At 38.4% G+C, this 15,886-nt stretch overlaps 1 protein-coding gene across 1 annotated transcript in view; it reads left to right on the forward strand.

The window, feature by feature from the left end:
• The window catches only part of RTTN (rotatin), a 160,544-nt gene that overhangs the window by 50,735 nt on the left and 93,923 nt on the right, over nucleotides 1–15,886 (forward strand). The window contains exons 16-23 of the mRNA XM_028103002.2: nucleotides 204–320; nucleotides 1,125–1,264; nucleotides 3,987–4,158; nucleotides 5,754–5,853; nucleotides 8,795–8,883; nucleotides 9,637–9,754; nucleotides 14,858–14,954; nucleotides 15,696–15,761. Of these exons, the coding sequence (XP_027958803.1) occupies nucleotides 204–320; nucleotides 1,125–1,264; nucleotides 3,987–4,158; nucleotides 5,754–5,853; nucleotides 8,795–8,883; nucleotides 9,637–9,754; nucleotides 14,858–14,954; nucleotides 15,696–15,761 (899 nt within the window). The remainder of the gene's footprint in view (nucleotides 1–203; nucleotides 321–1,124; nucleotides 1,265–3,986; nucleotides 4,159–5,753; nucleotides 5,854–8,794; nucleotides 8,884–9,636; nucleotides 9,755–14,857; nucleotides 14,955–15,695; nucleotides 15,762–15,886) is intronic.

A 15,886-nucleotide genomic window follows, 5' to 3' on the forward strand; every position in this document is an offset into this window, starting at 1 on the left:
TAAAGATTAAAAAAAAAAAGAAATCATTAGGGAGGAAGGCTAGCTGAGAACAGAATGTAAGATGAAGCTATGGAATATGAGCATTTGGAGGAAGAGATGTTAATTAGAGCACCTTTCCAGATTTGACACAATGTTACAGGTGCACAGGTGACTTTAGTGGGAGCCTCACTTTGCCAGATCATGTGATCCGTGTTGTTGAATAGGTGAATGCTGCCGCCAAGGCCATCCTGCTGTATCTGCTGCAGGGACGATTGATGATGACAGCGGTGACCTGGAACAAGTTTATTGAGTCTCTCTGTCCTGTCATTCCAGTGTTGCAGGTACTCTGGGCAAGTGCCCGTTTCCTATACCATTTATCCCGAGTGAGTGTGATTGATTGAAACGTGTGCAGATAGCAGAGCTGCCGTGTGAGAGAAATGAGGAGACGCCGTGAAGGCTCTGTGGGGAAGGGGGCAGGGAGTGGGTGGCTGTCTTGTTTCTGGAAGAAGGTTAAACCAGGAGAGCTAATTTGTCTGTGTGCACTTTATGGATCTGGGTGGGAGGTTAAGAAGAGGGGTGCAGGCGTTTGGCACTGACAGTGAAAAATAGAACTCAGCCTTATATAAAGGCTTTTAGGCAAAGCTAACAGTGCTTTTTAAGCAGATGTTACATAACTAAACTTGCCTGTGAATTGCATCCATGTATGTATGTGATCAAAGTGCTTGCTACTTTGATTAATAGGTTCTGGGAAACAGGCGTGTCCAGCAGTGATTCTGGGCGCTGAGGAGTGAGGGAGGTGCGTTCAGCGCACCCCCCCGGCTCCACCGGTCATGTGGGCACAGGTCTGAAGATCTGGGAAGCATCTCATCTAGGGGAGGTGCCACTACCAGAATCTTGGAAAGTAGAAAAATCAGCGTCAAGAGAGTTGGCATATTTTCCTGAAATTGTCCAATATTATTTTTTAAATATAACTTTACATAAGCTTCTTACCTCAAATCTGTTATTTTGACAAGTGACTGTTCACCTGAGTTGAAAGAAACTTAGGAGTTGCTCGACAGGCTAATACAATTCTTATTTTCAAGTTAAAAAGTTCAGCAATATGTATAAAAACCAAGAATAATTTCTCTTTTTCTGGAATCTGTTAGGGCTATGCTGACACAGAAGATCCTTTGGGTAACTCCATTCTCCTCCTGAGCAAAGGGAGTCCTGAGGCAGGCGAAGGGGCTCTTCCCTGTACCACCCGACTGAAGTCCATGCTGCGGCTCCTGCTCGTCAGAAAGCCGTCGTAAGTGTAGCACGATATTCTGCGTGTACAAGATTAGTGGGAGCATTCTAAGAAACTGGAGTAATTCTGTCATTCCCAAGTACGGTAGAACTAGAGAAGCTAAAGGGAAGTGACTCTCCATTGTTAGGCAAAGAGAGGAGACCAGTGTGTGAAACTAAACAGACACGAGGATGGACCTTTGGGTGCTTTCACTGGCGGCCAGCCTCGCTGTCAGATCAGCGTGCATTCCGGCGCTGCCGTTCTGAGTGCTGTGGGCGGGTTCGAGAGCCACGGGGATTAATAGATTGTGTCTTCTCTCTTTGGAAATAGCCTCCTCTTCTAAACATTTGTCCTGAAAATTAAGTGTTTATAAAAGTGTAGTGGACCAGTTGGCCATATACCAGAGTAAGTAGGCATTTTAATCTTGCTTAGTTTGTCCTCTTATTTGGGAAACTGGAAGAGTGTTCTTTTCCCCACCACCAGTGTAAGTGTCATTTAAACTAAAAGAAAAGAAGAAAAATACATTGCCTTCTTTCCCTCTGTGTCAGTGCGACGAGGATCTTCTCTGTTGCTCTGTTTAGGTGACAGTGGTTAGATTTTCCCTCCCTGAGAAGAGAAAAAAGCTTAGAGTCGTGATGGATAAGCAGTGATGAAGGGCGAGAGTCCATTGCAAAGGCTAGGAGGACCGGACGTCCTTTGACAATGGATAACTTTGCTTGACTCAAAGCTTACATCAGGATAATACAGCGGCTTATTTATAAACACATGGTCAGACTGAAAAATAAGGAAGTGGGTGGAAATAATCTAAAACTTTAAGAGAATGGAGGGAGGAAGATCGAGAAAAGAGACTACAACCATAGTATAGAGAGTAAAGTTACCTAGAGAGTAAAGTGATGCAGGAAGCAGGGGCAGATGGAGTTAAAATGTTCTCCTCAGGAGCTGGTCTCCATGCGACTGGGCAGTGTCTTTATTACTGTGCTAGGGTAGTATTTTCCCCCCCCGGATTTGGCGATATAGCGCAATAGAAGTTTATTTCCTTTTCACCTTTGGGGGCCCACGGTCTCCACGTAAACGAAGACTTACTCATCAGGCAGGACATTCCAAGGGCTTAGAGATCCCCTCCCAGGAGCCCAGGGCAAGGCCAGAGCACTTTTCCAGTAAGGTAATTTTCTGATCACCCAGATCTTACAACAGGTTTGAATTATATATTTGTTCTCCTCTGAGTCATTCTGTCCTATCCCCACCAGACCATAAACTCTATGTAGGCAAGAACCCTGTCCATTGCTGATCTTTATGTCCTTAGAACTTCATAAAGTACCTTGGACATAAATATGCTCAAAACATATTTGTTGAAGGAAATAAGTGGTGAGAATAACTGGACTTGTTTCCCCACGCTAAACCTAAAAAAAGGCTAAATTTGTATACTAGAGGAGATGCATAAGTATATGCTTTATATATTCCAGTCTGGCCTTCTTGCTGGGGGCTGACAGCCCCAGAGTTTAATATAGATGGCCTTGGCTTGGAATGACAGGAGCAAAGGAAAAGCTTTCTGTAGGTGTCTTGCTATTCTAACAGCAAATGGTAGAGGGAGAAAGTTTGTCTGACTTCTCACACCATCTTGGGGTAAATATCAGTACTCTGAAGATGATATCTATTAATAAAATCACTGTAAATTTCTGGTAGATTTGGGAAGTACTTATTGGATGTTAACTATGTGCCTAAGAGCTGTGGTAGGCTGTAGGAAATTAACAGCACTCAACGTGGGCAGCACCACCATATGGAATTGGGCATGTGATTAGGAGAAGAAATGTTACCAGTTATACTTTATTATTAATTGTAGTAGATCAAGATCAGTGGTATGCTACAGGGACTTCAGGGTGACAGGACCACACACAGCAAGGTGACCTAGCCTTGGCTGCTTTAGGGAGGGCTCCCTGAGTTGCCTTATAAGTGATACTTAAAACCTGGAACTTGGGTTATCACTTCAGATTTTCCCAGTTTTTATGTAGTTCAAGAACCTTTCAGAGTAGTGGTAGATATTTGGTTGTCTCACTGTCTCCCAGCTCCATGCCCTTTGCATTTGATGGTTTTTTATTTTTCCATTTCATTGTCTAATGGCATGCAATATTTAATCTTTTCTTGAAATCTCCCACCTCCTACTCAATTGACCTTAATCCTAATCCATTCCAGATAAAATAGAATTTTGATGGTAATCACAAATATTTGCATTTTCTTATTTGGGAAGAATCTGTTTGACTCCTAATATAAGAACATTTTCATACATTGTTGTGATATCACATTTTAGTTTTTAATGTGATTACTCTCCTGGAGGTTTGACCTAAAGTTTATATTCTGTTCATGAGTCTGTGATAATTTTTGATTTTGAGCTAGATCACTAGACTTCAAGTCGGGGTTATGCATGTAATTTCCAGATTTTACTAATTTATTGCTGTTGACTGTGATACTAACCATGGACTGTGAAGTTGACAGTCTCAGTGAGTCTGTCTCTTCATTTGTAACTTGATTATTCTTTATTTCTGATACTTATTTATAAATATAAAATTGAAAGAATAATTGTAGTTGTACACTAACTAATAGAAAAATAAAGTACCTTTGTTAGTAATGTCACTATAAACATGGCAAATTATTGTGTTGATATACAATAATGCTTTGTGATTATAGGTTTTTACAGTATAGACATTGTATATTACAAAATGTTGACTGAGACACTTTGTTTCTTTAGGGTCCGTTCACTAGCATTAAAGCTTTTAGCGTGTCATCTCACAAGGGAAGAAGGGGCTGACAGGAAGCGCCCTTCAATAGATGCCAGAGTTCTCTCCAGAGTTACTAATTTATTTATCGTGAAAAAACCTATTGAACTCAAATTGGATGACAGAAGAGAACTGATTATTAAGGTGACTATAACTGTTGGGTTTGTTATTTCATGGATACTTGATACATTTGTATATTACATATTTTATGTTACATTCTTTAGTTTGTGTGTGCATCTGAGAGGAAGAGAAGTACTAGCTGGCTTCAAGTGTGGTTATTCATGGCTAGTTTGAAATTGTGTTCTGGCTTTGTCTGGCTTCTGGATACATTTATTTATTGAATAAATATTTCTTGGGTGCCTACTATATGCCAGGCATTATATCCCTTTCATTTAATATATATAGTGGAAATGCAAATTAATTTGAATTGCATCTTAAATACAATATAAGGTTAATGTAGTGGAAAGAAATTCTATGGTGACTCTTAAAAACAAATATTACTGACATAAAAACTATTGGAAATTCTTGTTCTTATGTTGGAAACAGCCTATAAGGAAAAAGAAGAAAGTTCCTATGACACAAGTTATCAGCCTCTTCATTATGAGAGGCAAAAAATAATATAGGTGTCAAAGGTGGTTTCTCTTAAGTGTTGCAATGGTTCTGGGATTTTGTCGTTAATCTCTTTTCTAAATCATTGGCTTCTTATATACCTCCAGAGGCATATCATCCATTTTCCTATCTTTAGCCAGGACCATACCCAAATCATCCTGGACCAATGCAAGGTTAGATAAAGAAAAGCTATTTGTTATCTTTATTGATTCATTCCTATTCTTTATAGCTTCTCTTGTGACTTTAAGGGTACAGTCTATCAGTTTTTATTGAAGTTTAGACCAACCCCCCCAAAGCCTGTGGTGGTATTGTACAGCCCCAGATAATACGATGGATTTTTTAAATGTTCTTCTAATCTAAGTGTTCAGGGCCATGTGACAAGCCCCAGCAGGAGGATTGGTGAACCTTCCCCTGACTACGTGTTGCGTCCTGCTGGGGACTCCCTGAGTACTGACCACTGGTAGTTGCTCCTGTGCCCTGTGAGTGATGTGGAGGAAGGCGGGGAGGAAGGGTTCTAGCACTGTCTTTGCGAGTCATGTTAGGGCCAGAAGTTAGCAGTGCGGGGGGAGGGGGGATGTTGTCTTTGTCCTTTTCCTCTCCCCCTTCACTTTGGGTTTGCCACCTCAGACCCTGTCCTGGCGTGAGGTGACAGTTGGGGACTGGTATTGGGAGTGGCTGTGTTGGAGCGCAGGGCAGCAAGTCCTAGTAGAGAGCCATGTGCTTCTAAGAGGGAGGAAAGGCAGAGGGCCGGGGAATTCTAGCTGGTGGCTTCTGGGAGCCGTGGAGAATACGGAGTCACATGTCTGGGGTCACTAGTCTTAGGCGACTACCTGTAGAGATGTTAGGTAGCTTGGTTTTCTGTGAAGTTTTTAAGGTGCTAATGAGTTATGAATGACTTCCTGGCACAAATATAGTCTTAAAAAGGAAGGCTTATTTGACATGATGGCTCTTTGTTTTAGATCCTAAGTTTTCCCTGACATAGCACATCATTGCTACACATTTACACATAAATATATCACTTAAGTAAGTGGACTTTGGAGCTTTTGTTCTTATGGTATGAATTATACAATTTTATTGGACAATTGGAAGTAGATGAAAACAATTTCTTTTTTTTTTTTTCTGGTTTTCAGTTGGAGACTGTTGAAAAGGTTTATGAAATCTTTACCTCAGATGATATCGATCTTGTTTTGAGAAAGTCAGCTGCAGAACAGTTAGCTGTGATTATGCAAGGTAATGTCTTTTAAGGAAAATGATTTCTGTAGTGCTGGTAATTGAATTTTAGATAGCTATTTGCAATGGTATCAGGAGTTGCAAACTGCAGTTTTAGGGGCCAGATATAGGCTATGGCCTGTTTTTGTTTTTGCTTCTTTTTTTTTTTTATAGCCCTTAAAAATGGTTTTAACATTTTTATTTAAAAAAATTTTTTTTTAAAATATTTTATTTATTTATCTGACAGAGACACAGCGAGAGCGGGAACACAAGCAGGGGGAGTGGGAGAGGGAGAGACAGGCTTCCTGCTGAGCAGGGAGCCCGATGTGGGGCTCGATCCCACAACCTGAGCCGAAGGCAGACACCTAACGACTGAGCCACCCAAGCACCCCTATTTTTTTTTTTAATTTTAAAAAAGATTTTATTTATTTGAGAGAGAGAGACAGAGAGAGCACAAGCAGGGGGAGGGGTAGAGGGAGAGGCAGAAGTAGCTCCCTGCTGAGCAGGGAGCCCAGCGTGGGGCTGGATCCCAGGACCCCTGGATCATGACCTCCGCCAAAGGCAGATGGTTAATGGACCGAGCCACTCAGATGCCCTGGTTTTAACATTTTTAAAGAGTTATTAAGAAAAGAAACAAAGAATATGTGACAAAAACAATTTGTGACCAACAAAATATACCATATTTTCTATCTAGTTCTTTTCAGTAAAAATATGCTGACCCCCTAGTCAAGATTACCATTATTTAACCTGTAGAATGTCATTTGATAGAATTATCTTCCTTCTAAAATATTTTTAAAATTTTAATAGTGAACTGGATGTTCCTTTCTTAATTTATGTAGTACATGATTTTTTCAGTTTGTTCCATCTTGGGTAAGAAATCAATCAAACAGTACTCTGTAGGTAGATAAAATAAAAATAGGGCATTGTAACTTTGTATTTTCTTTAAAGGTTTATTTTAAAAAAAATAGCTAGTAAAATACATTGCTAACTTTATTTGCAGTGTTGTTATTCCATAGGCTTCCATTCTTTGGGTTAGTTTTTTTTTCCCCTGTATGTATGTATGTCATTTATCTTTAATATTTGAGAGAAATGATAATTTTGCACTTACATAAAAAGATTCTAACCTGGAACATGGGATGTACTTAATGTTCCTGCCCTGACATTAGTGGAAACTGGGATGAGAAGAGTAATTTGAAAAAGCATATCCAACATATTTGTGGCTTTAATAATGGTACAGACTACAGAAAATAAGGCTCTAGAAAATGTGGACAGCCTTGGCTAAGAAAATCATAAAACTCTTTGAGAGAGTATTCTTCCAGTATCCTTAATTACAAAAATAAAGCTTATAATTTTGGTATACTCTGTATTGGCAGGTAGTGGAAACTTTTTTTTTTTTAAGTGGCAGCCAAAGGTAGTTCTAGTCATAGCTACTAATTCAATATCAATATGTGTATTTGTGTGTTTTTCTCATTGTATATATGTATATTCTCAATGAGAGTTATGGGAGAACAAGGTAAGAAAATTTGTCTGCGAACTTATAAGTTATAAGTTCTTATAACTATATAACTATAGTTATACGTATAACTAATCTATAAGCAACTAGAGATTTTGTTGCTAGTAATATCAATAGTGTGTGTGTGTGTGTGTGTGTATGCACGTATGTCTTACTCTATTCAGGCTGCACTAAGAGAATACCACAGACTGGGTAGCTTATGAACAGTGGAAATTTATTTCTCATGGTTCTGGAGGTTGGAAGTCCAAGATCAAGGTGCCCACAGGTTCAGTGTCTAGTGAGAGCCAGCTTCCTGGTTCAGAGACAGCTGTCTTTCCCTGTGTCCTCAGAGGGAGAAGAGGCCTCATTCACAAGGGCACTAATCCCCTGCTGCAGGGCTCCACTGTCATGACCTAATCGCCTCCAAAGGCCCCACCTCCTCATATCATCTCACTGGAGATTAGGTTTCAGCAAATGAATTTTGGGGGAACATAAACAGCCCATAGCAGTGAATATACACACACATACACACTCACACGCTCACACATGCACACACACACATACACACACACACACAGTCACGTATATATGCTTATTTAAAAAGTTTGTATTTTTCAAATGTAGATTATGTTATAATCCCTTACCATTTATATTTGCTATTGACAGTTTTGAGGTTAGAAATCTAAATTTTATTTATTTATTTGTTTGTTTATTTATTTGGTAAGCTCAGTCCCCAGTGTGGGGCTCAAACTCATGAGATCAAGAGTCATGTGCTCTACTGGCTAAGCCAGCCAGGCAATTCTGAAATCTGAGTTTTTATTCGCAGAAAAATGACCATGTTGCAAGCTATTAACATTACTTATAGATAATTCTAAACATTTTGAGGTGATGGATTTGGAAAAGAGAATTGTCAATGAACAATATAAAGAAATTAACTTGTCATGTACAAATAAAAGAATTCATGTATACTTACAATTCTAGTAGTTTTCAGGGTCTGAAACTTTGATTTAATTATTCTTTTTTAATAGCTTTTGAATTTTACATTGTAGAAATAAGTAAGATGTGCTTGTTACTTAAAAGTTTTCAAATAGTTCAGATGTATAAAGTAAAAGTTTAAAGTTTCCTCTTCTAATTTCAACACCAGGTGTAACTATTTTTAATAGTTTGAGTTGTGGATACCTGCTCTGTATTTTTTTTTTTTAAAGATTTTATTTATTTGTTTGAGAGAGAGAATGAGAGAGAGAGAGAGAGCACGAGAGGGGGAGGGTCAGAGGGAGAAGCAGACTCCCCGCCGAGCAGGGAGCCCGATGCGGGACTCGATCCCGGGACTCCAGGATCATGACCCGAGCCGAAGGCAGACACTCAACCAACTGAGGCACCCAGGTGCCCATCTGTTCTGTATTTTTAAAACTACAAAAATATTCTTTAACTCTTAGTGACTTCTTTTTTTTTTTTTTTTTTTGTCTACAGATATTAAAATGCATGCTGTGGTGAAAAAGTTACACTTAATTGACAAGATAATTGAGTATTTGAATGAATGTGTAGGCCAGGATGGTGAGGTAAGACTAACAGTATATCTAGACATTTTTACAGATTGGTATTTTTATTAATCAGATCTGAAACTAAATTCAGCTGAATGTGGGTAAGTACTTGGAGATTAAATCCTGATTAACACCAAGTACCTTGTTTGTTTATTTATTTATATATTTATTTTTAAGATTTTATTTATTTGACACTGAGAGAGAGAGCACAAGCAGGGGGAGTGGGAGAGGGAGAAGGAGGCTCCACGCTGAGCAGGGAGCCCGATGCGGGGCTCGATCCCAGGACCCTGGGATCATGACCTGGGCTGAAGGCAGACACTTAACTGACTGAGCCACCCAGGGGCCCCCCCTTTTTTTTTAATTTTTTATTGTTATGTTAATCACCATACATTACATCATTAGTTCTTGATGTAGTGTTCCATGATTCATTGTTTGTGCATAACACCCCGTGCTCCACGCAGAACGTGCCCTCTTTAATACCCATCACCAGGCTAACCCATCCCCCAGGGGCCCCCTTTATTTTTAATTTCTAAGAGGGGGGGGTGTCTCCCTAAAGGAAAACTAATGTTAAATTTTTTAGGATGTGTAAGCAGAAGTATATACAAATCTTATTTTCAGTGGAAAATATAATTCTTAATATTTATTTGCATTTTTGTTTTATACAGTTTTGATGAAAAAGCATAAAATTTAGAACAAGTTAATATTACAGTATATTTTATCTCGCCTTAGAAGTGATGATAGTAAAATACCTGTGTTTTCCCTTCTGGCCAGGTCATAGAATGTTTGATTCAGCCGTGCCTCACGCTCTTGAGGAAAGTTCTGTGTGCTGACCCGGTCATGCGCATGGCCCTCTCACAACAGTCTTCTCTTTTGACCCTTTTATTCAGAGGTGAGTAAAATAAAGTCTGCTAATAATGAGATCAGTCTTAAGCTTTAAGTGTTATGCTTTAACTGTAGGTCACATTTACTTTCTGTTTTACTAACAGAATAACAAAGTTTTTTAGTGAATATGCTGCTAAGAATATCTGTTGCAATGGAAAATGTTTCTTTTGTGGAAATTTCCTTGTAATCCTGTTACTGAGGAGACCTCAGAGCTGAGAAAGGCTGAAGCCTCTGATCGGTCTTTGCACATGGATGTGGCTTTCATTTGGTGCTCAGTTACCTGTTACCTGTAAAGAGAGCAGGCTGCAGCTTCTGTCATTATTGCTTGCTCTCCCATATCCGTTTCCACAGGCTTGGTTTGCTTGTGCCTTTACATCCTGACCTGTGGCGTGGTATCTGATTATGTCATGAAACTGACAGAGTGTACACCCTGTCTGTGTGGAGTGGGAACTAGATCATCCTGAATGACTCTGAGCATTAGTTTATTAAAAAGAGTGATTTTTTTTTTTTTTTTTTACCCATTTCAGTTTGGTTGTAATTTACTAATGTGTTTAGGTAGAAAAATTCCATGTAGTTTTGTTCTCCTTTTCTTCCTTCTGACTATTTCAGTAGAGAGCTTGGTAACATTCTGTGCTATGTTCTTAGAAGTTTAGGCCACTGCTTTTAAATAATTGTATAAGATGCATCTTGATCACATGTCTCAATATGCTTAACCTTGTTAATTATTATAAGTGATATTTATGTTCAAAATATTATTAGAATATAGATTAGAATATAGTCATTTTATTTTAGCATTTTCGTTTCTTCTGATGCCTTCAGCTTGTCAAGTGAAAAGGACACAGTTTATTTAATATAAGCATTGGTAAAGGTCCAAACCAGGTGAAGTTCTAAACAGACTCAGCGTGTCCATGCTCATGCAGTCTTTAATAGTGTATAAAATTTTACGGTTTTTATTTTTATTTTTTTATTTTTTTTAAATTTTATTTATTTATTTGACAGAGAGAGACACAGTGAGAGAGGGAACACAAGCAGGGGGAGTGGGAGAGGGAGAAGCAGGCTTCCCGCTGAGCAGGGAGCCCGATGTGGGGCTCTATCCCACGACCCTGGGATCAGGACCTGAGCCGAAGGCAGGCGCTCAACGACTGAGCCACCCAGGCACCCCAAAATTTTACAGTTTTTAGTAGATCTGGAAGAGTAGCAGTTGTGGATCTTGAGTTTTCTTTAGTCCTTTTAATTATCTTCCTAATAACTTCACTCAGTAGAATTTAGTCCCTAGTTTACCTTTTTTTTTTTCAAATTTTTAAAATTCTTATTTTTACAATTTGGATTTAAATTATTTATAATTTTTATTTAAATTATTCAAGCATTCATGAGCACTTACTAGATTCAAAGGCACTTTCTAAGTCAGCAGCATCTGTACCCTTTTAGTATTAGCGATTTTTCTGTTTCTTTGATGTTTGTGAGAACTATTTCAGTGAGTCTGAAAATGAATTACAGCATCTCTTATTAATGGATTTAGTTTCAGGGCAAAATTAGTTGTTTTTTTTTTTTTTAAAGATTTATTTATTTATATTAGCACATGTGTGCAAGCAGGGTAGGGGAGGGGCAGGGGAAAAGGGAGAGGGAGAGAATCTCAAACAGGTTCCCTGCTGAGCACAGAGCCCCACTCAGGGCTCTATCCCACAACCCTGAGATCATAACCTGAGCCAGAATCAAGAATCGGATGTTTAACTGACTGAGCCAGTGAGGCTCCGTGGCAAAATTAGTTTTTTAATCAAGTACTCTACCAGGGTGAAATAAGTCAAGCAGAGAAAGTCAATTATCATATGGTTTCACTTATCTGTGGAACATAAGGAAGAGCATGGAGGACATTAGGAGAAGGAAGGGAAAAATGAAGGGGCAATCGGAGGGACAGACGAACCATGAGAGACTATGGACTCTGAGAAACTGAGGGTTCTAGAGGGGAGGGGAGAGGGATGGGTTAGCCTGGTGATGGGTATTAAGGAGGGCACGTTCTGCATGGAGCACTGGGTGTTACACAAAAACCATGAATCGTGGATCACTACATCAAAAACTAATGATATATTGTATGGTGACTAACATAATAAAATTTAAAAAAAACGTACTCTACCAGGAAATTCATTCCTCAGTAAATATTTATTGAGTACATGCTATGTGCTAGGTACAGCACTAGGCCCTTGAGATATATTGATGAGCTTGGTAAATGACCCTCTTGAAGCTTACAGTACAGTTGGAGACTTTGACAAATACACAGTAAGGCATAAAATTATCTATAATAGTGGAATTCCTGGTGCCAGAGGGAAGTGTTCCTGAGCAGATTGGGTGGTGGGAAAACATCAGAGGATGCTTCCAGGAAATGTGGATCCAAGCTGGAATTTCAGAAATGAATGGTTCAATTAGAGAGGGTTGATTTCCAGATAGAGGGAGTCACGGTTATGTGTGCTAGAGGTTATGTGTGAGAGAGAACGTGTGTTTGAAATGGTGGTTGGTCAGGAATGACTGGATTTTGGGGGCTTCTGGGGTGCGGGGAAGATGATGAGATGAGGTACGGAGGGCAGTTCATGCAGGGCCTGGTAGGTCACAGGAAACGGCACTGAGAAGCCATTTAAGATTATTACACTGAGGGTTGTGTGTTTTAGAAAGATTATTCTATCCACAGCATGGAGAATAGATTGAAAGGGAGTAACAAGGAATCTGCCAGACACACTGCTTTTATTATAAATTTTATGTCATGACAGAATCCTACCCTGACAGAATTGCATGGTGAGAATTTAACTTAGAACCCATTTATTACAGCATTTTACAGTGAGGAAATTGAGAGCTAGAGAGATTTATCGACTTGGTCAAGGTCATAATCAGATAATGGTGGAGGCAAGAGAAGAACCCAAACTTCCTTACCTTTGTTGATTTGTTTTTGTTTCAAATAATTGCAGAACTTCTACATCCTTATTGTAAAAATTTGAACAGTATGGAACGATAGAAAGTAAAACGCCAGAAATTTTTAAAATTTTCTTTTCTTTCTCAGTTTCCCCAAAGAAGAATGTGCTAGGTATTGCTTGGCATATATCACTTAGAATGATCTTTTCTTTACACTCATGTTGTATTTTTTATGCTTTATACTTAAGTATTGTGTTGCTTTTTTTCAACTGACAATGTATTTTTGAATATCTTTCCATGTTATTACATGTGAGTCTGCCTTCTTAAAAAACACAAAATCAGAAAACTACTGCATAGTGTTTCAGAGTTTCAGTTTGCCATATTAATATTTCTCTCAGATTTAACTATAATAGTAATCATGTTTTATGATCATCTTGTGCATACTCTGTAATTGGAATTGGTGGGTCAGAGAGATTTTACAGGATATGGTTAGGTTCCTCTCCACATCATTCCCACCAGTGGTATTTAAAAGTGCTTATTTTCCTCATAACCTTGCTAACACCGAATGTGTCTCTTTTAAAAAAGTTCTTTAATATTATTGGTGAAATTAATATCTCATTATTTTTTTATTTTTAAAACATTTTTAGTGCAGGTGATTATTTTTTCTTGTATTTATTCAAATTTCTTATTCTATGAATTGCCTATTTTTCTCTTGCTTTTACTTTTTTTTTAGTGACTTGTAGAGTTTCTTTATATAACATAAACCTTATGTCTGATTTTATGTTGATTTTCTTCCAACCTTTGTATCCTTTTTACTGTATTTATTATTATATCTTTAGCTTTAAGTATTTTATGGAAGTATATAAAGCTTTTCTATTGTAGCAACTGAGGTTTCCATCATGTTCTAAAAGGAGGGCCTTCTCCAGTTCTGAATTCAGGATTCTAAATAGGCTTCCATTCTTTCTCTTAACATGTTTATAGTGTTGTTCAAAAAATTTATATCTTTATGTAGAACTGATTTTGATAAATAGTGTAAGGTAGGGATCTAAATCATATTGTAGGCAGTTACATTGCAATAATTTCTTAGGTACTTGGAAATATGATAGCTCATCCTACTCACACTGATATGAAGTGTCTACTTTATCATAAGTTAGATCCTTACATGTATTTCTGTTTCTTCTTAGCTCATTGCTGTTTTTTTTTTTTTTAAAGATTTTATTTATTTTTCAACAGAGAGAGAGAGACAGCGAGAGAGGGAACACAAGCAGGGGGAGTGGGAGAGGGAGAAGCAGGCTTCCCACTGAGCAGGGAGCCTGATGCGGGGCTCGATCCCAGGACCCTGGGACCATGACCTGAGCTGAAGGCAGACGCTTAACAACTGAGCCATCCAGGCGCCCTCATTGCTGTTTTTAATCATGTCAATTACATGTTGATATTATCCTTTTCTTAAGGTTAGGGAAAGTATCTTCTTTTGAAATTAATTTCTTCTTGCTACTTTCCTGGATTTGCTAACTCTGTATTGTGTTATTATTCCTGTGTGATTGGTATCACCACCATACCTCTTTGATTAGAACTTCATAGTTATCAAGCACTGAGAAGTTGTAGCATTAGGAATGGTACAGAGGTGGAAACTAAGGCTTATTAATGGTACAGTATTTGACCAGGCCACTTTACTACTAGTTCGTGATGGTGCTAGCTTTAGGTCTTATTAGTTCAGAGCAGTTTCCTTTTCCATTATCTTGTAATGAACAAGACACACGAATTAAAACAACACCAACACAAACACGGTGTTTTGAAGGCAAAGTCAAGTTCTATGACTGTATGTAGGAATGGGCAGAAATGATCAAATAAGGAGATCTCTGAATGAGCAAACTTTAGCTGGAGGTAAAGGACTTGGCAGACCTCCCTAGAAGCTACATCACCTTGCTTTTTTGAGAAACTGAAAGTACACAGTATCTAGTGAGTGGATTGGCAGGTGCATTTCCTGGACCGGCAGTCTGTGAGATTCACAGGCTCCAGCCCAAACCTGCTGAAGCAGAAACTCTGTTTTAACAAGCCCTCCTGACGATCCACATATGTCAGTGTACCTGGGTTCTTGTTGCAATTCTCTGAGAATGACATCTCTTCCCTTGGAGTTAAGACATTTTAAACTTGAAGTTCATTTTTCTAGAGGTAAATATTTCATGAAGTTATGCTTCTTTTTATATCTTAGTTTCGTTGATATTTCATGAAAATTGTGCTGTTGTGACTGAAGTCGGAGCATTATTTTGTCTTCTGTTATTTGATGAAGTATCAAGAATGGATACGTGGTGAGCTATAAGGATTGTAAAACTTTTTTAACTCTTAATTATTTAAGATTTCTGATGCAATCTTGTAGCAATGCATGGAAAATTTCTGAATTATGAAGCTTATGCTTTCCATTTTGGTTTGAGTAAGCAGTATCAAAGAGCCTATTGGCTCAGAAAGTCCCATGAACTTACTTATTGTTTGTTTGTTTGTTTATTTATTTATCAGAGAGAGAGAGAGCACAAGGAGGGGGAGAGGCAGAGGGAGAAGCAGGCTGCCGGCTGAGCAAGGAGCCTGATGCAGGACTGAAACACCCAGGCGTCCCTCCCATGAACTTTTAATTTGAACATTACTAAGCATAAAATTAAAAAATTACTGCAGTAATTTTTGTCATTAATACATTTTTCAGTATATACTTTTCTTTAATATTTTATTAAAAAACCTTTGGGAAGATGTTTAGGATGGTAATATCTGACTAACAATGACCTTGAGCAGGATCCAGTGGGAGGGGGACACAGATTCACCTGCCAGTACAGTGCCCACATTAAATGAGTAATTTATTATATGGACTTCTTAAGCATTAGTTTGCTCTTTAGAAGCAAATCTAGGTAGTAGAAAAGGTGTTGTAACTATACAAATGATAGAGCCAATTGCAACTCTTATTTGGAGATTCAGTCAAGGAGCAAATTATATTTGTTGGATAAAACCATGGTTTACTCATTTGTTTCTTTTCCTTTTGTGTATGTGTGTTTTTAATGAAATAGGTCTGTTAATCCTTCCAATAAACCTTCACCATCGGTCTTCAGTTTGCCTGTCTCAGTTTTTAGAAGGTAAATGATTTATTGTTTTGACTTTTTTTGAAGGTAAGCTGTTTCAGGAAGGTTCATCTGGTATTTAAATCACATGACTTGTAGTGTTTTAATGTTTCCTCACAGTGGTGCTTCGGAGAGTTCAG

This window comes from Eumetopias jubatus, unplaced genomic scaffold (genome assembly GCF_037043125.1).
Source record: "Eumetopias jubatus isolate StellerSeaLion01/CBP00866 unplaced genomic scaffold, mEumJub1_p1.0 scaffold_16, whole genome shotgun sequence".
Taxonomy (NCBI): Eukaryota; Metazoa; Chordata; class Mammalia; order Carnivora; family Otariidae; genus Eumetopias; species Eumetopias jubatus.